General features: G+C 41.0%; 1 protein-coding gene across 9 annotated transcripts in view; it reads right to left on the bottom strand.

The window, feature by feature from the left end:
* The window catches only part of pde1cb (phosphodiesterase 1C, calmodulin-dependent b), a 177589-nt gene that overhangs the window by 6256 nt on the left and 143736 nt on the right, over positions 1–27597 (bottom strand). For all 9 annotated transcript variants that reach the window (XM_038281699.1, XM_038281701.1, XM_038281704.1 and 6 more), the window contains 4 exons: positions 9307–9427; positions 5104–5185; positions 3629–3749; positions 470–645 (listed from right to left, as the gene is read on the bottom strand). In XM_038281699.1, the coding sequence (XP_038137627.1) occupies positions 470–645; positions 3629–3749; positions 5104–5185; positions 9307–9427 (500 nt within the window). The remainder of the gene's footprint in view (positions 1–469; positions 646–3628; positions 3750–5103; positions 5186–9306; positions 9428–27597) is intronic.

Raw genomic sequence — 27597 nt, 5'->3', positions numbered from 1 at the left:
ATATAATCATTCTATGACCCCTTTAAAATTTAATTAAGCTAAATATCATTCACACTTTTAACCACTTGGAGGCAGCCAAAACCTTCTGTGAAAAATACTTTACATTTTAATAGCAGTGAAAGATTGGTAGATGTCAAGCACATTGTTCTCAACAACCAAGAAGTTATTTTATATTACAAATTTCACAATATTTTTGCTTTTGGTTGGGTGTCAAACATGTTCTAAAACACGTCAAAGAAAGATTTGTTACACAAAAAACTATAACAATCACTAAAATATATGGCAGCAAATTTAGTTTCCAGTGCCAAATGAATAACAGAATTCAAAGTAAAACTGACATTAACCCCACCGTGTGCAAGCTAAACACTTTTGGTTTAAGTATTCTAATCATTCCAATGTCAACATCTTGCAGTCATTTCAGACAAACATATTTTGCTTGGTATGATAAGCTTTAGGGGTTGAACAGTACCTTTAGTAGCCTGGGCTTTCCATCTTTCCCTGTTCTGATAAACCTCCTCATTCCACAAGGCCTTAAAGTTTTTAATGTCCACCGTCAGAAGGGAACTTTGGCCAGACGAGCTGCTGTCAGAGCCCATGCTCTTGACACTGTGCCTTTTGGTTTCATCAGAGCTAATACTGTTCAGACTGAAAAGAAAATGAATATAACAGAAGCATATTAAACACTTTAAAAAGACAAAAAGTCTACAGCCACATTTTATCTTCTTTAGAGCATCTTTGACAGGTAAGTGGTCTGTCAAAGGTGCTCCTTTTTCTATATCCTATTGATTTATGTTTTTTTTAAATAAATCTATTTTTATCTTCTTATTCCAATCATCTTTTTATTGCACTAACTACAAAAATAAAAGATATTGCTATGTTGCTATGGTAAATATATGTAAAAAATATAAGTAAATCACAACAAATACACACAAACACATAGAAGTGGTAAAAGTATTATCAGCTACATTGTTTTTTCTTTTTTTTTTTACATTTCCTGTCATAGCAACATTATCTTCATATACTTATACCATGCTTATAATTTATACCCTTAAGCTTTTGAAGATTGTAACTTTTTTTTTAAGGCCAGCACTGTGTATCGTTTAGTGACCCAACAGTCTTTAGAAAGAAGACAAAGTGCTAAAAATCCTCGCTTGGGGTCTTTCATGCATGTAGTTTGCATATTTTCCCCATGCATATATGGGTACTATCATGGTAGCCCATCTTCCCTGCCAGTACAAAGAAAAATTACTGTTTTGTTGATCTGAACTGCCACTTTAATATGGTGGAGGGGTATCGGTGATCATGTGATCTCTGAGTCTATGTTTTTAGTGGCTAAAATGCCCCTGATAGGGTCTCCATAAGCTCTGGGTGACAGGTTAGACATAGAGCGTTTCAAAAAGCCCTTATGATGACCAAAAGAAGCATAGCAATTTAATAGCAATTGCCTAGTAAAACTGAATCTAGTCGTCAACCAGACGAGAGGTGTCGCTATATCTTCCAGAAATAGTGAAGTTCACCACACAGTGCCTGGGCTCTTAAAATCAGACATTTGAGACTTAGGTCTGGGAGAAGATTGGAGAGAACATAGAGAGAGCCTATCGTCTGGCCTCGAGTTGATTCTGTTATACCTCAAAAGGGGGAATAGTGGCTTTACTAACACTGTTTTTAGTGGGAATAGGAAGCTGCTGACCTTTACTGAGGACATTGATGGATGGTGGAAAGAATAATTTTGAGGATCTCGTCTGACCAGTTAACATGCCTTTCCTAGCTTAGGCAGAAACTGGGTGCTCGAAGCCGGACTTGTTCATCTCCCAGGTTGAAGTCTCCAAGGTGGTCAGAAAACTGTGGTTGGAAGAATTCAGGGGTGGATAAGGTACGCCCTAAGTGCCTTCAGTCTCTGGATGTTACTGTACGGGGCAGTTGTGGCTGTGCTTCCCCTTCAACTTCGTGTGCTGGTCTTGGACAAGGCCTCTGGATATGAAGATTGGAGTGATGGTCCCCCTTCTTATAGAGGAAGACCAGAGTATACTATAATTACAGGGGGATCACTACAGGGAATTCCTTGTAATTCGCCTCAAGTAGAGGACAGAGGTTCCACCATGGTTTGTGTGTTGTTAGGTGAAAATGGAGTAGGAAATTGATAGATATATCAGTGCAGCTGTTGCTATAATGCAGATGCTGCACCGGTCTACCATTGTGAAGAGAGAGCTAAGGCAAGGAGAAAGCTCTCAATTTACCGGTTGGTCAAAATTCCATACCTCACTTATGGTCATGAAATCTTGGTTATGACTGAAAGAAAGAGATCCGGGATAGCTAAAATTTGCTTTATAAACAGGGTGACCTGGCACTAATTTAGAGATAGATTACGGACCTTGGCTATTTGAGTGAGTCTTGGAGAAGAACTGCATTATCCCCCATGTCATGAAAAGTCATATGGCTTGGACATATAACCATCCACATACCACTGGGAGGAGTCCCACGTATGGCTCAAGGTACCAATGCATATTGCTGTATCACAGTGTTTTAACAGTTAAATATTTTTAAGAAAAGGATAAAGGATCATAAAAATACTCAAAATATCACATGTAATTGAACCTTTAAAAAATGAATTCAGTCAATGGTCCATTTATTATGTAGTGTAGAAATGAACTTTCTGGGTTATTTATACTGCAGAGCTTAGAATCTTCATGGTAGGCTAATGTAATTTAATTTTGTGGAAAACGACACAATCTATGTAGGGAAACAAATGAATACTGGTGCAATAGATATGAGTCTTAATAGCAACTTGGGATAATTAAATATTGTTAATAAACTGCATAAAGAAAGCTAGAAGCACCTGGATGTCGACAAGTACAGCAGCAATTTCTCATTTTTTCACTCCGTTTAATTCAACTGGAGCATCACTGAGCCAATAACAATTATGGCTGATGAACAAAAAGGCAAGGTTGAGAATGATGCCCTGTTGCAGGCATGGATGCGTAGCAAGACGGTTAAATAACTGCTTTTTTATCCAATAATAAGGCTTTTCAAGACGGAAAGTGCTTTTAAACTATCCTTTTCGGCATAACTTCTTTATTAAAACACAATGTTAGGGGAACTATATCTTACATAGGTGTCACCTCTCAGAGCTTTGCATGTAAATCATATAAACGAAGGCTAGAAAAAAAGTACTGAGCCAACAAATTAAACCAGTGAAGAGAAATTCACTTCCTTTTATTTCTCCATGGTCAAATGTGTAGGCCAGCTCAGCTTGAAGGCTCACTGATGATTGTGGTTGATGAGCAGGGCTTGACTAGCGTCTCTAAAGTGCCAATTTCAAGGTGTGTGGCTTTGCTAGATGAAAGGTGGAGACATTTCCATGCATAAAAATGGATTACTCATGGGAGGCATCTGTTGTTCTCCATACTTCCATTTGACATGCTGTTGCAGAGGAGCTGTAATGGTTCTGTCATGCAATTTTACGAACAGTTGTTCAGATAGGTTTGAAAGGTGAAGGCCCTTGCCAGGTGATTAAAATCTAGTCTGGTAGATAAATCTAGATTAAGTTATAACTACCTCCATCTTCGTTAATGTGTTATTAAGACACATTCAAAGATCATCTTTGTCCAAAATATTTCTGTTAACTTACCTAGAACGTCTAAAATTGGATAGACCAGAGTGGGAAGCCTCGTCGATGAGCGGAGTGACAATACGCTCCATCATGTCAGTCAGCACAGTAAAAGTGGGCACCACAATGAAGTCTATGAAACCTGGTGACAAACATAGCAAACTATTTTCAGGAAAGAAGTGGGGACCAGACAATTATTGAGAGGTTATAAAACATTAATCTGCAACCCAAAATAAGTTACAACACATGTTGCTGCATTGATAACCTTTATTTTATCAGGTAGGTTTAATACGGCTTATATGGCCAAAAAATAGTGTGCTATAATAAGTCAAAGCCAATAAGAAACCAGGTTAGTCTGCTGCACACACATACTGTACATGTGGGTTAGAAAGCTATAAAAACCCACAAATATAGGCTGTTACTATGTTGAATCCGTCAATAGTTACGTTAGTAAGTAAGGTTTTTTATTTTATATAGCACCTTTCTCAGACAAGCGTCACAAAGTGCTGTACAATACAAGGCTTAAAATACAAGGCTGCAGGTGAGCCAAACTTTAGCCATTTGTAGCGTGCTCTATCCGAGCAGGGGAGTTGGCCATTTTGGGCCACTCGCCTAGTTATAATCTGGAGCCTCTTTTCTTTGCCCTCTTCCTGAGAATATTCGAGTACGAAAAAATACCAGGTACTCTGGTAAGACGTTTGGTCACACAAGAGGTGGGGGGAAGGTTTGTTTGTAGCTATCCCAGTCATGGAAAAGACACTCCATTGACTATGTGATATAAAAAAGGGAGTCCCGATTATAACTCCACACTGTTGATATACCATCACAGGGGATCAGGGCTGCTATGAGAGCAAAAATTGTTGTGATATAAATAGAGGGTTTGCTAAGAAGCAGATGTGCAGAAGCAAATCCAGACACAGGCGTCATTAAAGGAATGGTGTAGTAAATATGTACATCCTTTGATCTGCTGTTAATGCCCTGCTTTTAATGACTGACTTAATTCAATTCAGTTCATTTGAATAGAATTCAATTCAATAAGTAATCAATTACATTACTATTTCCTGGTGGAATCATTGCTAGAAAGAATTCTGCTCTCTTCTTGATTTAACTGTGTTAAACAGCTTTTTATTTTCACTGTCACAAATACAGAGCAATGAAGTTCAGTCTTTGCATTTAACCTACATGTGCGGCGCCCGGGGAGCAGTGTGGGGTTAAGGGTCTAGTCATTATGACTAAAATGCTTGTGCAAATTTACTCACACTAACAGTACAAATATCAACAGATTGAAAAGCTTGCAAAGCTTTTCTTTGGAAACAAAAATAAATAAGTATATAAAATAAGTTGTTTTTATTTGACTACTAATTGAAGTTTTAACCCATTGCAGTGTTAATGTCCTATACTTTCTTAATTTCAAATGAGTCTCCTTAAGGAAAAAGACAATCTTGAACAGGTTTGGTGGTGTAATAAAAGAAACAGTTGAGGAAAAAGCCACTCACCAATCTGTGACTGTGCAACTAATGTGGACTTTCTGTCACACAGTGGAGAGAACGGCAACCCTAGTTCGGCTTCTTTATCCCCCTAGAAAAACATCAATTTAAACAGTGAAAGAATTATAGATTGGTTTCCTAAAAAAATACACCACAACCTTTGATTTACCGAGTCTTTTCAGGCCATACGTTTGCTCTATTTTCTCCGCCAGTTTATCTAAAACTGATAAGATAGGCAATCAAGAGGCGATATTGTGTGAGGAAGCAATTTCCTATCAATTCCCTTCCTAGTAGACTTCTTATAGAAGTAGGCACAATGTCATTGGCAATGATAAGAACAATGAAAATTAATAATGAAAGGAATGTGTCACTGTTACACCTATGTGTCTTTGATGACATTTATAAATACATAATTCGTTATTTGTAGCCCAGTTTTACATAAAAGGACTTTTCAGATTTAATGCTTAAGAAAACAAACCAACATATAAAAGATTTTTTAAAGGAATTTTGTAAAGAATTGTATTATTCATAGTAGTTAATTATTAATACCATAAAATTTTCAAACAAGAACAGAAAGCACAACAGAACAAATGTATGGCATTGAAATCATGATAATGCTTCATTTAACCTGTTATCAAACAAAATCTTGATTATCACCTACAGCATGTCTCTAAAGTTATGCTGTAGTCCATGATTCAAAAAGTTATCTACTTCCCATGGTCATTTCTCATAATCATATTGGACTTTTTCCCATGTATATCTTATTTCATAGACTAAGAAACCCTGTGGCATCGTTAAGGACAATGCTGTATTAACATATTTGAAATCAGAACCTTCTTTATTTTGTTTCAAAAACTATACAGCTACTAACAGCGAGTTAACAACTGCTTTATGTGTCAAATTGTATCATAATCTTTCAGCATTGCAATTCTACTACACAAACTTTTTGGAAAACAAATAACCCTTTTGAAATACACAATTTTTTCTTCTATTTCATTAACCAGGAGTCATAGTTAGTTGTCTTGGTTGAATTATGTTGAAATGTACATCTTTAGCTCAGCTGAATCATAGTTTTAAAAAAAGATTGATAAACATCAGAGCAATTCTTTTGTGCAAAGGTATCAGCCAGAATAGGACCATAAAATGGACATTATTTACACACAAATAGCAAAGAAAAGATCACTAGATGTCTTGCAGCTGACACGACTAACTCGTCAAATGTTCGAATCAGCCATATTGAGTACCTGCTCTTGTCCCCTGTGTGTCAATGTTGTGCCTTTGGGTGTTCTTTTTGCCACTTACCAAAAGAGAATGAAAGTTGTCAGAGATGGCTGTCAGCAATCAGAACTGCTAACTGGACCCCAGCTACAAGTAGTGGTCTTTGCAGTGTACATTTCGAATAAGGTGAGTTTGAAAATAAGTTGGGAGAACTAGCTTATGCTGTTGCCAAATGGATTTAATGTCTTATACACATCCCCCCCCCCCCAGAAAATTAAATGATTAAATAACACTGATTAGACTCCTTGTGAAATATTTGCCAATTATATTAAGACCTGAATATTTTGCTAAAGATGCGTTTAGCTGTTTAGATAAAGTAAGCATACTGTAAAATTAGCAGAACACGGACTACCTTAGTTTGCATTACATACGGATATCCTCTTGTTTTTAGAATGCAATATTTTCAAGTCAATAACCAGTCAGCTGAGAAATATCGACAGGCATCTGTGATTTTAAAAGCTGTTAGACTTTCTTCAGTAAATGAAGATGGATTGTCAGTAAAATATATGTATCAGGAAAGGAAACACCTGAAAGCCTGTCAGTGGAAGAAAGGTTTTGAAAAAAGTCTGCAGGTACTTCATATGGATCACATGCAATAAAAAATGATTTTCTCTGTATGTCGTTTAAGCTCACAGAGATATGAATGAAATGATCCATTCTGGTCAGAGGGGAAGCTGAGCATTTGGTACTCAATATGGCAGTGGTAAGGTAAAACACTTCATGGTGCCATGCTTCTGAAATGCATCTATAGGATAATAGAGGGAATACAAAAACACATGATGTTATTAAAACTGGAAGGGCTTTACATATTACAGCCCTCTCATGTACCCTTTTATTTTCTGCACTATAGCAAAGGGTTGAGATTAAGAACTTTTTATAACTTCTCCATTGCTTTTCTATTGTAGAAATCCAGTAAAAAGTGACTAAGCCTGTGTTTCACTTTAAGTAGGGCTGCACAAAATGGCTGAAAAATCTGATCTAATTTTTTTTTCATCCGAAATCTTATTAGTCATTTTTTTCTCACTTAGATTGCATAATAAAACTGTTCATGATATATATATATATGTATTAAAAAAAAAAAAATCCAAAAACTAGCTTTCACTTCACTCATCCCCTCTGGGAGGCTATGATAATTTAAAGAACACTAAAATTCCAGCTCCGAAAAATGATGAAAAACAATCAAGATTCACAACAAACAATGGAAATATAACAATAAATGTTTTGCAGCTAGTACTATCACAGAGTTGGCTTGTTTATCAGTTATAAATACATGTCTAATATCAAAGAGTGATCAACTGATGTGACTGAGTTATGTAAGCCCGAGGAGCAGATTAGTGAAAAACATTTTTTTTCTCACAAATGTTTTCTTTGTGAACAGAAAATTTCATTAATAGATAAAAATAATTTATCGATTAATCGTCAAGCCCTAGACTGAAATGGATCATCCCTAGATTTATGAAGTTTGCGTAGTACTAAGAGTAGTGCTGTGTCACTTAGTATACTTACTCGCAAGAACCCACTGCCCTTCTAACTCCAAAGGCAAATTACTTTGAACCTTCTCAGAGAATTTTCACTGTCGTACACAGTATGCAGCACAACACCTGTTTTAAGACAGTTGAAACCTTCTGCAGACAGACAAATTTCCCACTCCATTGGTCATGGTGGTCACAGCAGCCACCTTTGTAATGTGGACGATGCAACAATCTGTTGTGGTGAAGAAAGAGCTGAGCCGAATGTCAAAGGTCTCAATTTATTGGTCAGCTAACATTTCAACCCTGACCTATGGTAATGAAATCTCAAGAACAATATCCTGAAAAAGATTTCCTCTCCATGCTGTAGGTGGGGACCTCTCCGCGTTCACTCAAAGAACTGCCATTCTTGTCACTAAATGGAAGCCTTTTCTCCTAGCATTCCGGCCTATCTTCCACACCTCAAAGAACAGTTTCACATTTTTAGAATTTTGGACTATAGTTTAAAGGGTTATCCAGGGCACACAAACAATACCAGGGAACCCCGTACAGTAAGTAAGAAAAGAATGGTTACACCTACAGGTAATTAAAATAGTGAAATTTAGATCACAACTACTTTTTAAAAAGATGAACGGGATGTTATTTTCAAGATGGATGAAGATAGCAACCATTCTTTTACTAATCTGAAAAACAAATGCAAAATGAAAACAAACCTGGTGTCTACTAGGAAGCTTAAAATAGATTTAATTAGAATTGTGAATTAAAGCATACCAGCCAGAGTTAGGAACTTAATCTACAGAACTAATCCTGCAGAATATCTTTGCATTTGTCACCTGAAGAGACCTGTGAATGACAATTAATGTCAAATCCATATGTCGGATGTTGAAACACTACTAATAAAACACACCACAATAAAATAAAAATAAAATGCCTAGACAATTTCTAGAATGAGTTTTTTTTTCATATTTCTTTACGTATGGTTTTAACTATTATTTTTGGTTTTTCAGTTGTACCATACTGAATAAATTTCAGATGGATAAGGTTTAAGAACAAATCAATTCAGATTACTTTTTAAGAAGGAACCCTGTCATTTTAAGATACTTGGTTGCTTTGAAGAGTCACTATATTTAAACACAGAAGGAGAAAAATGTTTTCAAGGCCTTAGTAGAATTGTATCTCTAACAGCAGTGTACAGATGTTTAGCCTTAATAGGTCTCACAACTGCATTTCATCTGGGAATAAAATAGTCCAGGTTAAACATAAAGCCATGCTTAATATTTAGTCAGCATGTGGTATAACATGACAGTGCACACATAGTTTTATAACCATATTAGTTTTAACAAATAACTAATACCTTGTCAGTTTAAAAAAAATTACACCATATAGGAATTAGCAACAGGTCTTTCTTTTTTTTTTTTGAAAGTTGACGAAGCTCCCTGTAAAAATGCAAGGGGAAATCACTTACTTGTCTAAAAAACTCCTCAAGCAAGGAGGTGGTCCATCTGTGGTGGAGATCCCAACCTTTGGCTGGATGGCTGATGTCAGCTGTGTGTAGGAGTAGTGAGAGGGCTTTGGGCTTGTCAATGCTATAGAAATAGGAAAAAAGGAAATGGTATGTCATTCTATTTAAAATGTTGCACAATGAATACACATAATTTAACTGTTTAATGAATTATGGTGTGGAACATAAAAGCCAGCAAATGAAAACAAAAATTAAACTTTAGGGATTGCATCAGTATTCGTGAATTTTGAAAAGCTCTGCCTTCTCCAAATTAATAAAAAAAAAAAGCAGATGCATAATGCTGTACCTGCCTCCAAGAGGCAACGCCTAGTATATGTGTGCCAGAGCATGCACAAGGCCCTTTCTCCTTGTGCATGCTCTGTTTAAAAGCTGCTGTTTGCATTGCTCATACAAGCTTATTTTCCAAAGTGTGCAATGTTTCCTCATGTCAGACTCACCACCAGTAAGTGAAAATGGGGATAAGCAAGTACGAAGGCCTTATGCAAACATATCACCAGAATGATTGACAATTGGGAGGACCACCTATTTTGATCATCCACCCGGAAAAAGAACATCCTCAACTATACCTTTAAGATAGCATTAAAAAGCTTATTAAGCTTTTTAATAATATCTTCAAAAGCTTAATAAGTGCAACACATGTTTATATATCTAAAACTCTATTTTGTTTTGTCAAAGGAACCAGGGGCAGGAACTGACAAAGAATACACATACATGTCCTGCTTTTTAAAGATAAGGGCTAATGAGGTGTTAAAAACAAAAACCAATGAGCCCACCCACGTACTGTATCTCTCTGCTTCCTTGAATAGGCTGTTTGCTGCATAATTTGCTACAATTCAGGGTCAACATTTTCCGCACAGTCTTATGGATGTGACATCATTTGACACTCTATGCACATCTCTGACAGCTTTGATATAGGAAGTCTTGGTTGTTGTAGTAGCAGTAGTAGAAGACCTGCTTGACATTGTGCTTCTTGCTGTCATAAAATGTGCAGAGTGGTGTTGTAGTAAACTGTCATGTAGCAAACAGCGTTACACCCTAACTAGTGCAGTGGTGTGAATATGGCCTGTCTGTGTTTCTCTGCGCTCCTGTGCCGGTGTCGTGCCAAACGAGTTATCCCCGACAGAATTTGTATCCCCTGCGTCGGGAGCGCGCATTCAGCTCCGCCTCATTACCAACACATTAGGCGTGGAAATAAAGATATTTTTCACTTGTTAGTGCTATCGTAAGGGATTCTGCTTAAAACTAGACTAATCACTAAGTATAACACGTTCTGAGAAAGCAAACGGCTCTGTGGTATTCTCCAGATGTGTAACGAAAATATAAGGTTTATGTTATTCGATTGTCGCATGACTGTCGCATGTCTGTCTGTTGAAAATAAAAATCGACCTTTCTGAGTCCATCACAGCTGTCTACTTTTTCGTTGTTATTTTTGTGTGTGGATAGAACCGCATGAATGTATTATATAAAGCTAATTTCAAGTTTGAATAAATGAATAGTGAAGAAAGTTACTGCCAAAATGATCAGATCTAATGAGATTTTAATTCAGCCAAGAACCATATGAAGAACACAAGATGTGTCACTTAAAAAAATAACAATATATGAGGAGTTTTTAAAAAACTACTTTATTGCAATTTTATTAGAATAAGATGTTAAAAAATATTTGGACTTCACATTAAAAGTTTTATTGTTTTCAAGCACTGCAGCCCATTGTTATAAATGCTGACCAGATGGTGTGTCAAAAAGTTTCCTCTCTAAGGAAACCCAGCAGGTTTCAAGTCTCTCTAAGCAGCATTCTCTCCTCCTGAAAGATTGTAGAACCACAGTGGATAGATGTCTGCATTTTTGATGTCTTAGCAGCAATCACTCATATTGAGCATGCATGAAGTGACAGTGGTTTCATATTCATAAGTTACACTGCTATCCTTAGGTTGGGAGAATTGATCTTTGCATATCTTACTGGGTTTTTGAGGCACTATTGGCTCATTTTTTTAAAGTAGGCTGACAGGAAAGGGGTTATGAGACGGAGGAAGAAATGCGGTAAAGGACCTTAGGCTGAGGACTAGGGCCTCTGTATGTAGCACCTGCTGAAAATTTGAAGCTGTTGGCTCTTTCAATGTAAAAGTTACGGGGGGATACAAAAAATATCAGTATCAGCCTGCCAAAATATGTATCCCCTTCTAAAATGGACTAAGAGTATCCCACATTCTAGATTTTTGGCACATAAACACATCTTATAATCACCAACAACTGTAGGAATTTTGAAGCTGTTGGCTCTTTCAATGTAAAAGTTACAGGGGGATACAAAAAATATCAGTATCAGCCTGCCAAAATATGTATCCCCTTCTAAAATGAACTGAGAGTATCCCACATTCTAGATTTTTGGCACATAAACACCTCTTATAATCACCAACAACTGTAGGAATTTTGAAGCTGTTGGCTCTTTCAATGTAAAAGTTACAGGGGGATACAAAAAATATCAGTATCAGCCTGCCAAAATATGTATCCCCTTCTAAAATGAACTGAGAGTATCCCACATTCTAGATTTTTGGCACATAAACACCTCTTATAATCACCAACAACTGTAGGAATTTTGAAGCTGTTGGCTCTTTCAATGTAAAAGTTACAGGGGGATACAAAAAATATCAGTATCAGCCTGCCAAAATATGTATCCCCTTCTAAAATGAACTGAGAGTATCCCACATTCTAGATTTTTGGCACATAAACACCTCTTATAATCACCAACAACTGTAGGAATTTTGAAGCTGTTGGCTCTTTCAATGTAAAAGTTACAGGGGGATACAAAAAATATCAGTATCAGCCTGCCAAAATATGTATCCCCTTCTAAAATGGACTAAGAGTATCCCACATTCTAGATTTTTGGCACATAAACACATCTTATAATCACCAACAACTGTAGGAATTTTGAAGCTGTTGGCTCTTTCAATGTAAAAGTTACAGGGGGATACAAAAAATATCAGTATCAGCCTGCCAAAATATGTATCCCCTTCTAAAATGAACTGAGAGTATCCCACATTCTAGATTTTTGGCACATAAACACCTCTTATAATCACCAACAACTGTAGGAATTTTGAAGCTGTTGGCTCTTTCAATGTAAAAGTTACAGGGGGATACAAAAAATATCAGTATCAGCCTGCCAAAATATGTATCCCCTTCTAAAATGAACTGAGAGTATCCCACATTCTAGATTTTTGGCACATAAACACCTCTTATAATCACCAACAACTGTAGGAATTTTGAAGCTGTTGGCTCTTTCAATGTAAAAGTTACAGGGGGATACAAAAAATATCAGTATCAGCCTGCCAAAATATGTATCCCCTTCTAAAATGGACTAAGAGTATCCCACATTCTAGATTTTTGGCACATAAACACATCTTATAATCACCAACAACTGTAGGAATTTTGAAGCTGTTGGCTCTTTCAATGTAAAAGTTACAGGGGGATACAAAAAATATCAGTATCAGCCTGCCAAAATATGTTTCCCCTTCTAAAATGAACTGAGAGTATCCCACATTCTAGATTTTTGGCACATAAACACCTCTTATAATCACCAACAACTGTAGGAATTTTGAAGCTGTTGGCTCTTTCAATGTAAAAGTTACAGGGGGATACAAAAAATATCAGTATCAGCCTGCCAAAATATGTATCCCCTTCTAAAATGAACTGAGAGTATCCCACATTCTAGATTTTTGGCACATAAACACCTCTTATAATCACCAACAACTGTAGGAATTTTGAAGCTGTTGGCTCTTTCAATGTAAAAGTTACGGGGGGATACAAAAAATATCAGTATCGGCCTGCCAAAAATGTGTCATCCTTTTACAGAGCACAGAGAGTGGTTAAACTGCATGTGTTTTTCAACTGCATCTATATGAAATGCCAAAAACCTTTCAAACTTTCAACAACTGTAATGTTTATTTATTCATATAAACTATATACAGAATAGTCAGAACTACTAAAAATTTTCTAACAAAAACAAGCAGGACAAACAAAGGCCTTCTCTGGTGATGGGTTATTCATGCAGATCTGGCAGGCTGATACTGATATTTTTTGTATCCCCCTGTAACTTTTACATTGAAAGAGCCAACAGCTTCAAAATTCCTACAGTTGTTGGTGATTATAAGATGTGTTTATGTGCCAAAAATCTAGAATGTGGGATACTCTTAGTCCATTTTAGAAGGGGATACATATTTTGGCAGGCTGATACTGATATTTTTTGTATCCCCCCGTAACTTTTACATTGAAAGAGCCAACAGCTTCAAAATTCCTACAGTTGTTGGTGATTATAAGAGGTGTTTATGTGCCAAAAATCTAGAATGTGGGATACTCTTAGTCCATTTTAGAAGGGGATACATATTTTGGCAGGCTGATACTGATATTTTTTGTATCCCCCCGTAACTTTTACATTGAAAGAGCCAACAGCTTCAAAATTCCTACAGTTGTTGGTGATTATAAGAGGTGTTTATGTGCCAAAAATCTAGAATGTGGGATACTCTTAGTCCATTTTAGAAGGGGATACATATTTTGGCAGGCTGATACTGATATTTTTTGTATCCCCCCGTAACTTTTACATTGAAAGAGCCAACAGCTTCAAATTTTCAGCAGGTGCTACATACAGAGGCCCTAGTCCTCGGCCTAAGGTCCTTTACCGCATTTCTTCCTCCGTCTCATAACCCCTTTCCTGTCAGCCTACTTTAAAAAAATGAGCCAATAGTGCCTCAAAAACCCAGTAAGATATGCAAAGATCAATTCTCCCAACCTAAGGATAGCAGTGTAACTTATGAATATGAAACCACTGTCACTTCATGCATGCTCAATATGAGTGATTGCTGCTAAGACATCAAAAATGCAGACATCTATCCACTGTGGTTCTACAATCTTTCAGGAGGAGAGAATGCTGCTTAGAGAGACTTGAAACCTGCTGGGTTTCCTTAGAGAGGAAACTTTTTGACACACCATCTGGTCAGCATTTATAACAATGGGCTGCAGTGCTTGAAAACAATAAAACTTTTAATGTGAAGTCCAAATATTTTTTAACATCTTATTCTAATAAAATTGCAATAAAGTAGTTTTTTAAAAACTCCTCATATATTGTTATTTTTTTAAGTGACACATCTTGTGTTCTTCATATGGTTCTTGGCTGAATTAAAATCTCATTAGATCTGATCATTTTGGCAGTAACTTTCTTCACTATTCATTTATTCAAACTTGAAATTAGCTTTATATAATACATTCATGCGGTTCTATCCACACACAAAAATAACAACGAAAAAGTAGACAGCTGTGATGGACTCAGAAAGGTCGATTTTTATTTTCAACAGACAGACATGCGACAGTCATGCGACAATCGAATAACATAAACCTTATATTTTCGTTACACATCTGGAGAATACCACAGAGCCGTTTGCTTTCTCAGAACGTGTTATACTTAGTGATTAGTCTAGTTTTAAGCAGAATCCCTTACGATAGCACTAACAAGTGAAAAATATCTTTATTTCCACGCCTAATGTGTTGGTAATGAGGCGGAGCTGAATGCGCGCTCCCGACGCAGGGGATACAAATTCTGTCGGGGATAACTCGTTTGGCACGACACCGGCTTGGCTGTTGGTTGAAGTTATCCACGGCACCAGTCGTATCACTTGTGATTCACATTTTTTCATCCTGCCTCTAGTTCCTCTGAGTAAGCCAGATAGTTACATTTATTATTGGGTAGCAAAACTGGCAAAAACAAGAACCTGATGACATACTTCAAAGGTTATAGAACAAGTATGCACAACAAAAAGAATATGAATTTATGAAAAAAGAACATATAAGAGTGTGAAAAGGCAGCCCTCCCTTTTCACAAATGCCACAGAACAGCACGCTACAATGTATAACGTATGTATAACGTCACACACACCTGCACACACCTCCATACACAAGCGCGCACACGCGAATCTGAGACTTTCACTCGCGGAGCCGGCAACCGCATGTGAGAGCTCTTTGTCACGCCAACACTCCAAAAACTTTCAGTACTTACCTGAGTGACCAGCCATCGCAGCGTTCGGTGAGGTACCCGCCGATATCGCTCCATAATCCCATACCACTCCAGTTTCCACACATTGCGCACACAAACACAAACGCACACACACTTCCTGGTCCGACAACTTCTCCTCCCCTGGGAAACACGAACTGTGGGTAGGGGAATAATTTATGTCTCATTCAGCCAATCAGAGGCTTTGATTACCTGACGGGGTGAAACTGAGTGTTTGATGCATTTAAAATGCTATTTTTAGGTGTAATGTTGATGTAATGAGAAATGTGTTTTATTGAATGTATGCATACAGTAATGTGGTTAATATAGATTGCTTAGGCATGTAATTTAACAGTGAAAATGAAGTAGTGCATTGTTTCAGCTGTACCTTTTTTTTCTTGCATAGTGGTCTCATCCAATCAGTCAGTGATTTAGTCCAGTAGGCATGCAATTTGCCAATTATGTCTGTTTGTATAAAAACCCTACTTTTTCCTCAGTTTGTTGGTTGGAGGCTAGGAGAAAGGTTGGTGTCTGAGACTGTCGTGTTCAAAAGAGGTATTGCTCTCTGTGCTTAGATTTATGGTTAGTTATTATTTTGAACAACCATCGTGTTGATTTTGTTTATGTTTTGGAAAGTCTTTTTGTTACTGCACTTTTTGGTTAGAGCACTGTAAATAAATATACACCACGTCATTTGCACTGGACCTCCTTGTTGAGTGCTTTCATTCCATTTGGTGGCCATCCTGCAGTGAAACCTGAGCCAGAGGGCTCACCAGTTTCACATTTGGTGTCAGAAGTGGGGTCGTGGCGCCGACACGAAAGTCAACAAGAAAGAAGTGCAAGCAGAGTGAGATGGCTTACAGGAAGTTGAAGAAGACCAACCCCCTGGGTCCAGGTGAGGAAGAGGTCGAAGGAGCCATAGGAGGAGAGCAACAGACACAACCTGATGACGATGACAGGCCGCAAGAAGCACTCAACCTTTCAGACCTGTACAGCCTACTGCAACGGTCCATGCGGACGCAGGAGAAAGAGAGGGAGAAACAAGAGCAGCGGTGGCGCAACATTCAAGTTCAACTGGGTAACGTCCGTGATGAGCTGGAGGACCATCGCAGGAGTTCCAGGGGAGGGCAGCAGCAGCCAGATGGAGCAAAGCCAGCAACCCTCCCAGCGGCAGCGACCCTCCCAGCGGCAGCGGCTCATCCAGCGGCAGCGACCCTCCCAGCGGCGGCGGCTCATCCAGCGGCAGCGACCCTCCCAGCGGCGGCGGCGCATCCAGCGGCAGCGACCCTCCCAGCGGCGGCGGCGCATCCAGCGGCAGCGACCCTCCCAGCGGCGGCGGCGCATCCAGCGGCAGCGACCCTCCCAGCGGCGGCGGCGCATCCAGCGGCAGCGACCCTCCCAGCGGCGGCGGCGCATCCAGCGGCAGCGACCCTCCAAGCAGCACCAGCAGCAGGGTATCCAGCACCAGCCCCATGGATGCAAGCGGCAGGCCCATCGATCCTGTTTCCTGATCCAGCAGCACCAGCGCCAGCAACATGGACCAGAGCAGCAGTGCCGAAGCTAGAGGACAGCGATGATGTGGAGCAATACATGACCACCTTTGAACGTCTAGCCACAGCCTACAGGTGGCCCTTAGCCCAGTGGGCTACATTCCTTGTACCGTACCTGTCTGGCAAAGCTCGGGCTGCATACGTCGCCATGGATCCTTATGAAGCCGTGGACTACTTCAAGGTGAAGAATGCCATCTTAGCCAAATATGAGATAAACGCCGAAAGCTACCGAACACGGTTCAGGGAGCCGAACATTCAATCTGGTGGGACGCCAAAAGAATTCTACAACCGGCTGAAGGACTTGTACCAAAAATGGATTCGCCCAGCGGAGCACACTGTGGAAGAAATCGGTGAAGTGCTCATTCTGGAACAATTCTTGCGCTCACTCTCCCCGGAGGTAAGGGTGTGGGTCAAAGAGCACAACCCCAGCACAGGCCTGAAGGCCGCAGAGCTCGTGGATGGTTACCTGTCAGCCCGCCGCGGACCGAAGGACTTCAGATTCCAAGGCCCCAACAGAGCACCTCAACCGCCGAAGGGTAAGTCTGTGGGATATGGGAGTGGAGTTGGTCCTGGTCCGGGGAGTGGTACACAGAGTAGGGGCCCAAGCACTAGACATTACACGCCTCAACACCCCTCTCAGCCTAGACCTACTGACACATCCACAACACACAATACACCTGCTAACACACAGGCTGTATGTCATTATTGTGGTAAGCCAGGTCACTGGGCTAGAGTTTGTCCTCTGAAGAAGGTTAGGGGTGCTACTTGCAGTATGGTTTCGGTGCCTAGACCTATGACTGATGCTGTGTATGCTGACAGTGTGCCAGTAATGGGTGTGATTGTGAATGATAAACCGGCAAGGGCTCTCCTGGACACAGGCAGCACCCATACTTTGGTGCAACCTCACCTGGTTCAGCAGCCTGAAGCTTTGACTGGCGAGAAACTGCGAGTAGTGTGTGTGAATGGTGATGTCCATGAATACCCCATAGCACTTGTGTCTGTTAAAGTGCAAGATCAGATGTTCAGGTTAGAAGCCGGGGTTGTTAAAGGCTTGAATTATCCTGTGGTCTTAGGTCAGGATGTGGGGATTCTGCCAGACCTGGTGCAGGCTTCTCTCCCAATGAGTTGCGTTGCAACCAGGGCACAGGCTAAAAAGGCGCAGGAGTTGTTACGTGAAATGCCATACAGTGGAGAACATTTTGGTTCCCCTGTAAAAATGAGAGACAGGAAGACACGCCGACAGCGTAGGCATGACAAACTAGTTGGAACCGTCAAAGTCATGTCTGGTGAAGAGCTAGCGGCAGTTCCTGATGCAGGGAAGGAGATGTGGCAAGTTCCTGATGATCTGAAAGAATTGCAAAACCAAGATGTTTCACTGAAGGAGCTGTTTGACCAAGTTGTTGAAGTGGATGGTGTGGGCACAGGCCAGGAAAAGACATTGCTGGGTGAATTTTACTTTGTGCGTGATGGCTTGCTGTATCATCAGCCTGAAGGTGGCAGTGCAGAGCAGCTGGTAATACCGACCTGTCTAAGACAGAAGATTTTGTGTTTGGGTCATGACATTCCTTGGTCGGCACATTTGGGAAGTGTGAAAACTTTGCAGAGGATTTCAGACAGATTCTTCTGGCCAGGGTTGTATACTGATGTGCAAAAACACTGCAAAACATGCCCCACATGCCAGCTTTACAGCAAACACAAAGTCAGGCCGTATCCACTTCAGCCGTTGCCAGTGATAGATGTCCCATTCACCCGAATAGGTATGGACATTGTAGGACCTTTAGAGCGCACACAATCAGGCCACCAGTACATTTTGGTAATCTGTGATTACGCCACACGTTATCCTGAAGTGTTCCCCTTACGCAAGGTTACGGCTAGAGCCATTGCCCCTGCACTATTACAGTTATTCTCAAGGGTGGGAATTCCCCGGGAAATACTGACTGATCAGGGAACAGCTTTCCTTTCAAACACCTTAAAGCAGGTTTATGGGTTGTTGGGTATTAGTGCGATCAGGACCACTCCTTACCATCCCCAGACAGATGGACTGGTTGAGAGGTACAATCAGACACTGAAAGGCATGCTGAGGAAATTTGTGTCTGCCAACGGCAAAGATTGGGACCGCTGGCTGCCGTACCTGATGTTTGCCTACCGTGAGGTACCTCAAGCATCCACGGGGTTCTCGCCGTTCGAACTCCTGTACGGCAGACATGTGCGCGGACCCCTTGACCTGCTGAAGGATGCCTGGGAGTCGCCCAAGGCCACCACCTCCAACGTGATCTCCTACGTCATTGCCATGAGGGACAGGATGGAGGAGATGGCCAGCCTCGTTCGAGACAACCTCCAGAGAGCCCAGGTGACCCAGACCACCTGGTACGACCGGAGTGCACGACAGAGAACCTTCCAGCCTGGCCAGAAAGTCCTCCTTCTCCTTCCCTCTGAAGAGAATAAGTTGCTGGCGAGGTGGCAGGGTCCTTACAGCATCAGCAGACAGTTGGGGCCTACCACCTATGAGCTGGAGATGCCAGAGAGGAGGAAGAAGCGGCAAGCGTTCCACGTCAACCTCCTGAAAGAGTGGAATGAAAGGGAGGCACCACCTAGTCCACAGCTGTTGGTGCAGGCCGTGAAGGAAGAGGAGGACACCCCTGAGCAATTCTTCCCGACCGAACAGCCAGCTGGGACATTGGACTTGTCCCATCTAACCCGTCAGCAGCAGCAAGAGATACAGGCCATTGTTCCTGAAGGCCTGCTCAGTGACCAGCCGGGGTACACGCCAGTGGCAGAGCACCCCATCCGTCTGAAAGACTACACCCGCCAGACAACGGATGTACAGAGTTCCAGAGCGCCTGTTACCTGCTCTCCGGGAGGAGCTTCAGGTCATGCAGAGACTGGGGGTGATTGAGCGTTCGGAGAGTGCCTGGAGCAGCCCAGTGGTCCTTGTGCCGAAGAAGGACGGCACAATGCGCTTCTGCATTGACTTCCGCCAGGTGAACGCTCAGTCACACTTCGACGCCTACCCCATGCCCCGACTTGAAGACCTCATCGAGCGTCTGGGAGGCGCCCAGTACATTACCACGCTGGACCTTAGCAAGGGGTACTGGCAGGTGCCCCTGGCAAAAGAAGCAAGACCCTACACCGCCTTCAGGACACCCCAGGGCCTCTTTCAATTCACGGTGATGCCCTTCGGCCTGCAGGGGGCGCCTGCAACGTTCCAGCGCCTGATGGACCGGGTGCTGGACGGCACCGGCGCCTTCGCAGGTGCTTATCTTGATGACATCATCATCTACAGCAGCAGTTGGGCGGAGCATGTGCAGCACCTGGCCGAGGTGTTGCGCCGCATTCACCAAGCGGGGTTGACCATCCAGCCCAACAAGTGTGCTTTTGTTCAGCAAGAGGTGCGCTACCTGGGGCACATTGTTGGACGCGGAGTCATCAAGCCTCAACAAGACAAGCTCCAGGCAATCCGGGACTGCCCGCGGCCAGAGACCAAGAAGGGGGTCCGCTCTTTCTTGGGGCTCGCAGGGTGGTACCGGAGATTCGTCCCCAACTTTGCCACCAGAGCAGCCCCTCTCACCAATCTCACCAGGAAGTCTGGCTCAGTCCGAGTCAGGTGGGAGGACCAGCATGAAACGGCCTTCAACGACCTGAAGGAGGCCCTCTGCAGCGGGCCAGTACTGCAGAGTCCAGACTTCAAGCAGCCGATGACCGTCCAGACTGACGCCTCCGGTGTTGGTCTGGGGGCCGTGCTCCTTCAAGGTGAAGGAGATCAGCAGCGACCTGTGGCTTACATAAGCCGCAAACTTTTTCCAAGAGAGACAAGGTACTCTGCTGTTGAATTGGAGTGCCTTGCTGTGAAATGGGCCCTGGACTCCTTTCGTTACTATCTCTTGGGTCGACAGTTTGTTTTAGAGACTGACCACCGGGCCTTGAAGTGGCTCGGGCAGATGAAACACACAAATACCCGCATCACCCGTTGGTTTTTGGCCTTGCAGCCATACAGTTTCCAGGTCCGCTATCGGGCGGGCACGCAGAATGCAGTGGCGGATTATCTGTCTCGCCACCCAAGTGGCGAGCCTCCAGAGGAAGGGGGAAATGTGAAAAGGCAGCCCTCCCTTTTCACAAATGCCACAGAACAGCACGCTACAATGTAGCTGGCTAACGTCACACACACCTGCACACACCTCCATACACAAGCGCGCGCACACGCGAATCTGAGACTTTCACTCGCGGAGCCGGCAACCGCATGTGAGAGCTCTTTGTCACGCCAACACTCCAAAAACTTTCAGTACTTACCTGAGTGACCAGCCATCGCAGCGTTCGGTGAGGTACCCGCCGATATCGCTCCATAATCCCATACCACTCCAGTTTCCACACATTGCGCACACAAACACAAACGCACACACACTTCCTGGTCCGACAACTTCTCCTCCCCTGGGAAACACGAACTGTGGGTAGGGGAATAATTTATGTCTCATTCAGCCAATCAGAGGCTTTGATTACCTGACGGGGTGAAACTGAGTGTTTGATGCATTTAAAATGCTATTTTTAGGTGTAATGTTGATGTAATGAGAAATGTGTTTTATTGAATGTATGCATACAGTAATGTGGTTAATGTAGATTGCTTAGGCATGTAATTTAACAGTGAAAATGAAGTAGTGCATTGTTTCAGCTGTACCTTTTTTTTCTTGCATAGTGGTCTCATCCAATCAGTCAGTGATTTAGTCCAGTAGGCATGCAATTTGCCAATTATGTCTGTTTGTATAAAAACCCTACTTTTTCCTCAGTTTGTTGGTTGGAGGCTAGGAGAAAGGTTGGTGTCTGAGACTGTCGTGTTCAAAAGAGGTATTGCTCTCTGTGCTTAGATTTATGGTTAGTTATTATTTTGAACAACCATCGTGTTGATTTTGTTTATGTTTTGGAAAGTCTTTTTGTTACTGCACTTTTTGGTTAGAGCACTGTAAATAAATATACACCACGTCATTTGCACTGGACCTCCTTGTTGAGTGCTTTCATTCCATTTGGTGGCCATCCTGCAGTGAAACCTGAGCCAGAGGGCTCACCAGTTTCACAAAGAGTTGTGTGAGAATGTATAAAATTGAATATAGATTAGAGAAAATCACACATAAAAGCTCAAGCTGTTGGTCAAAATCCTGTTGTTTCTCTCATATTATGCAAGAGGATGTACTGTCACAGTCTTGATCATCTACTTCTTGCCTCCACCTACTATTGTTCAGCACCAACCAGTGATGAGAAGAATTAATGAAGAATTCATGGTCATGGAGGCTAAAGAAAATCAAAAACACCATAAGGTGACCATTGACTAGGATTTATTCAGTGAATAACATTGTGATGACATCGTTATGACTAAGTAACAAACTGCATTAACTGTGGAGAGCACAATCCCCAGCATAGCAATGAGGTGGTTCCACAAAAACAAACCTGGATTGCTATTATCTGAAAAAGCTGCTAGACTGAAGGAAAAGAGCCATCAGGGTGGAAGAAGGAGTTTGGTCAGAAAGCTTGCGGATAGTGCAGCATTGTTGAGTGTGAAAAGATGGAGAACAATCTCTAGCAGAACAGTGTGTGGGATGTCTGGTCAGGGATAAGGAACCTCTCTAGCTTGTAGGTGAATGATGATCTGACTGGTGCAACCGTGGAGAGAGATAATTATTTTTAACCATTTTCTTTGAAAAGGTAAACTCTTACAAATGTGAACAATTACTTTCTCTTGCCATTGGAAACGTACAAATATTAGAGCCTCCCAGAAAACAAAACCTTCACTATCAACCCCTTTCCATTAGGTAAGACCCCAGTCACACCCCTAACACAACCTTAACACCATTCACACACGTATCAGTTTTCATCCCACCATAACATTTTTTTTTAGCATGCCATCATGAAGTTTGCTGATGATACAACAGTGATGATGGAGGTTGAAGAACTGTCTTGTGCCCCACCAACAACATCCTTTTGAACACCTTAAATTCGAAGTAGCTCATTGTTGATTATAGGAAGTGTAAACCCGACATTCAATCCATCATTATAAATCAGGTGGCTAATTATTGCTTAATTATTCATTACATTCACCTGTCTACTCTGCCCATTTTCTCACTGCTCATCCGATCCACCTGCTCCTGCCTCTACTTAAGGTGCTTGTATCCAGTCATCAGAGCCTAATTATCTTGTTCTCTTTAGCCAGTGGTGAGTGTTTTTAGAGTACCTTGGTGTTTCAGATTTTCTGATCCTGACCTGTTCTGCCTCTCAATCCCTGAGCCTGCCTGTTCCTACCAGAACAGTTTGCCTGAACTGTCTTTGGAGTCCTGGATCTCTGACCCTGCCAGTTCCTATGCTGATAATTTTGCCTAACATGGCTTGGGACTCTGTGAACTCTGAGTCTACCTCGTCCTGTTCTTATTTGTTTACCTGACCTGGCTTCGGACTCCTGTATGTTCTCCGGGAGAAGCATCTGAGACAATCTGGGCAGCACCGCCACATCTTGTTGGAAGCCAATCAGCTTGATCCTAACTTGTTCCCTGGGCATGGACTGAACTTGTAAACCAGGTTAGTGACTCACATTCATAGTCTGCCTCTATTAGATTTACGAGGTCACTAACCTGTTTCCTTTCTCCAGAGTTTCCTGCCTCAGATGTCCTAGCAGCTGTAATCACAGACCCGATTCTCTTAAGCGCTTTCTGAGTGATCCCACTGCCTGGTCTGCCTGGATACCTTGGTTGTCTGTTTCGAGCCTTGACAATAACGGTGTCAGTAATAGAGTTATGCTTCAGTAACAAAGTAATCTGACTAATTACTTTTCACACATTGGTAACATTGTTATGTTACTTGCAGTCTTATGCAATATAATCAACTTGATTAATCAAAGCAACTCCTCAGCCCCCTCCCCTGGGGGTCTGCAGGCAAGGTTGTGGTCTGCTCTGGTGCTTTGACAAGCTCCCTGCAAGAACCCTGTTCCCCAATTCTTTGCTCTCCTTCTCCTATGCTTCCCCTCACCTGTGTGGCTGAGGTCGGCGCTGCTGCTCTCCTCCCTTTTATTTTCTCTATTTTATATCGCTCTCATCTCAAACAGGTGTGAAAGCAGACTCTTAGTAGTTACTTCATATATTCTGTGTTGTCTATTTTTGCTGTTTTGTTTTTCCTTTCTCTTTTTTTCCATGTGCTCTTTCCTGTCCCCCCTTTCTTTCTCACCTCCCTTTCCGTCTCCGCTGTATACGATTTCACTCCCTAAGTCGTTTTCTATATACAAGTCATTCAATTTAATATACAATTACCAAGCAGGACCTTATGGCAACAGTCATAATGGTCTGCTTGTGAAAGCAAATCTGTTGGGCTATGTTCTAGCTCTGGGATATTGATTCTCAGAGCCATATTGGTAAAACAGGACACACACACATAAAAAAAATCTGTCCTGTTTATTTGACAACTATATGCAAGTATACAGAGTATAGCAGTGTGTAGCCTTTATATCATTCAAGCCAGAGAAAGGCTCTGTTATGATGAAATTAAAGCCTTTTGGTAAAAAATGTGAAGCAACTCAAGAATAAAAGAAAAGATCTAATCAAAATACTTGCTGAAGCTAGCAAGAAGTTGTCACTATTTACAGTGAAGCATTTTTTTGTATATTCATTGGCTGAAAGGAAACTCATACAGAAACTATTAATTATTCCAAACACAACACAATAAGGCAGATTACAGTTTGAAAATACAAACAGGGAATAAAGACCACAACTTGTCGAGATTGAGTATATTTTTTTTAGGTTTCATAAAACTAAAACGTAAGTTTTCAGCATTAATCACCCTTAATACATTTGGAAAAGCTACTGTGATAAAGTGAGGGAAAGGCACACTTTCCATTATAGATGGTAGAGATATATTATAGATAAAAGCGATATATTATGTCAAACTACAAAAAAAAGGTGGCTGCACGTTGCAGAAGCTTTGCCAGCTTGATAATGACATTCGTCTTAAAAGAACTTCACTTCTGATTTAATTTACATCTGTTGATGGATGCAGTGTAGCTAAAAGGATTTGTTTCAGTGTCTTTGCTTTTTTGGACATTTGTTATGATGTGTAGCTGTAACAACCATAGCAAGTTATTTTTTTTTTTTTTTACAACTGGAAGCAGCTCATTGACATTTAAAAGGCTGAAATAATGCTTCACCTAGTTCCCCAGTGCCAGTTGCATAAAAAAGAAGTGACATGGATTCAGAGCAGGAGCAAAGAGAAGAGAGAAGGAGAAAATTCAAACTGTTACCCCCATCAATTACTATGTGTAATGTTAGATCTTTAGGAACCAAGTTAGAAAAACTCCAATCCCTAGCAAAGACTTAGCCAGAATATCAGGTATGCAATAATATGTGTTTTACTGAAACATGTCTTTAGAAATATATCCCTGACCCCAATGTTTCTGTCCCAGGCTTTCTGACCATATGAACAACCAGAGATTTAAAGGGTTTAAGGCTGAAAAACTCAAGGAAGGTGGGTTGGCAATGTTTTGGACAAGTGTAATTTAGAACATTTCAATCTAAAATGTTATCTCCGCAGCTCAGATTTTGATCTTTTGACAGTTAGTTTTCACTCATGTTATTTAATCAGAAAGTTCACCAATGTTGTTTTGGGAACTGTTTACATTCCACGTTCTGCTGTTGCTGACACTGAGTGCGATGTCATCAGATGGGTTGTTGCTAAACTATAGACACAACAGCCAACTGTATCTGTGATAACAACCAGTGGTTTTAATACTACCTTATTCTCTGCTACACTTCCATATATGTGTAGTTTGACAGCTGCTATTCTAGTGAAAATAAACCTTTTGGTTTGTTTTATCTAAATATCAAGGACTCGTGCAACTATAAAATAAAACCTCCTCTTGAGTAAGAGAAAGTGAGTCGCAAACCCCCAAACCAAATATGAGCAGAGTGGTGTATGCAGTTCAGTGCAGTGAGGAATAATCTGATTTTTATATTGGAGAAACCAAACAACCTCTCCATAGACGCATGGCCCAACACAGAAGAGCTACCTCCTCCGGACAAGACTGTGCGGTAGATCTACACTTTATGGACAAAGGACATTCTTTTGAGGACCCAAATGTTCATATTTTGGATAAAGAAAAAAGGTGTTTTAAGAGGTGCGTGAAGGAAGCCATCAATGTTAAGAAAGAAAAAAACAACCTTAAACAGAGGGGGTGGACTCAGGTCGCAGCTTTCAAAAACCTAAAATGCAGCAATTGAGTTAATCCCTTCCCATTATCATCGCAGCCCCACCCACTGTACAGGAGAGCAGTGGACCTTGTCTATTCAGTCAGGCCAAAAATCCCCTTTAACGACTGACCTTTCAGAAACTTAGATGGGTATGGGGCATTGCAGGCTAACAAAAGAAGCCAAACGACCCCCATTCCAAATGGGACCCCTTCATTTGTTCCAATTTGCATGTTTTCAAAACAAAAACAAGGCTTTGTTGGGCTGCTGTATAAAACCTCGAACTCAATGCCATTCCTGATATTCGAATTTAAAAATCTTCCTGGATGGGAAGCAAAACGTCTTCAAACAGGGGGAAAAAAATCCAGTGGATTGTTTTTAATAATTGGAGAAAAAGTCAACAGGATGGAGAAGTATATCTACCTAAGTGTTCACCTGGTCAGCTGACTCGACCGAAGATGCAACTTTGAAGCTGTTTACATAAAGGGGCAGAACAGACCGTAATTCTCAAGGATGACGATGACTTCAGTGTTTGCAGTAAAATGTTGCATATGTTTTATATCTTTTGTGGAGAGCATGATCTCTTCTGCCATCATTTGCCGGGGTAACGGCATCAGAGCAAATGACTTAAAGAAGCTCAACAAGCTGATAAAGAAGGCAGACTTTGTTCTGGGAATTCCTATAGAATATCTGAGGATGATTTGACAAAGAGGGGGTAAAAAAAGGGGAGTACTACTGACAACCATTTTCATCCTCTTTACTGTTAAACAACAAAAGAGTGGCTTAAAACAAAGGCTTCTCAAAATATGGCACAAGACACCACTATAGAAGATTCTTCCTTCCTACCATTATTATCATAAAAAGAGTATTGGAAAATGAGCAAAACAAAAAAAATTAAATTTTCCTTGGGAAAAATAAATCATTTCTGAATTGAACTTCATAAAAGTTATCTAAAATAAGATAATGTAAAGAAGAATTCAGCAGCAAACATACCGCAAATATTTTGACAATTCTATCCAACAACAAAAAAAAGTTAGATATAAATTACAACATTGTGTAGATGCTTCATACCATTTCTCATCTAATGTAAGTTTTCAAATGGCCACTCAGAGCAGAGGATGAACCAAAAAGAGGGAAGAAAAAGCCTTTTCAATCATGCCACCACCATTAGGCCAACCACTTCTCTGCTTTGGATCATAGAATGTAGATGCATCAGCCCAAATCCTCAGAAATGTTGTATAAATATCTACTGATAACATATAAAAAATATCTTGCTTAATAAACTGATGCAGGAATGACCACACACAGACTAATATTAAAAAGAGGCAGACTCAATAAAGGAGACCTAAAAGACACACAAAATCACTCTAGACATGTACACACAGTACAAGGTTAAACAGGGGTGAAAGTGTCTTTCTTCCATTTTGCTGTGTTCCATTTATGGCAG

This window comes from Cyprinodon tularosa, unplaced genomic scaffold (assembly GCF_016077235.1).
Source record: "Cyprinodon tularosa strain WSP-4 unplaced genomic scaffold, ASM1607723v1 ctg174, whole genome shotgun sequence".
Taxonomy (NCBI): domain Eukaryota; kingdom Metazoa; phylum Chordata; class Actinopteri; order Cyprinodontiformes; family Cyprinodontidae; genus Cyprinodon; species Cyprinodon tularosa.
This window is presented reverse-complemented; position numbering and strand designations above follow the sequence as displayed.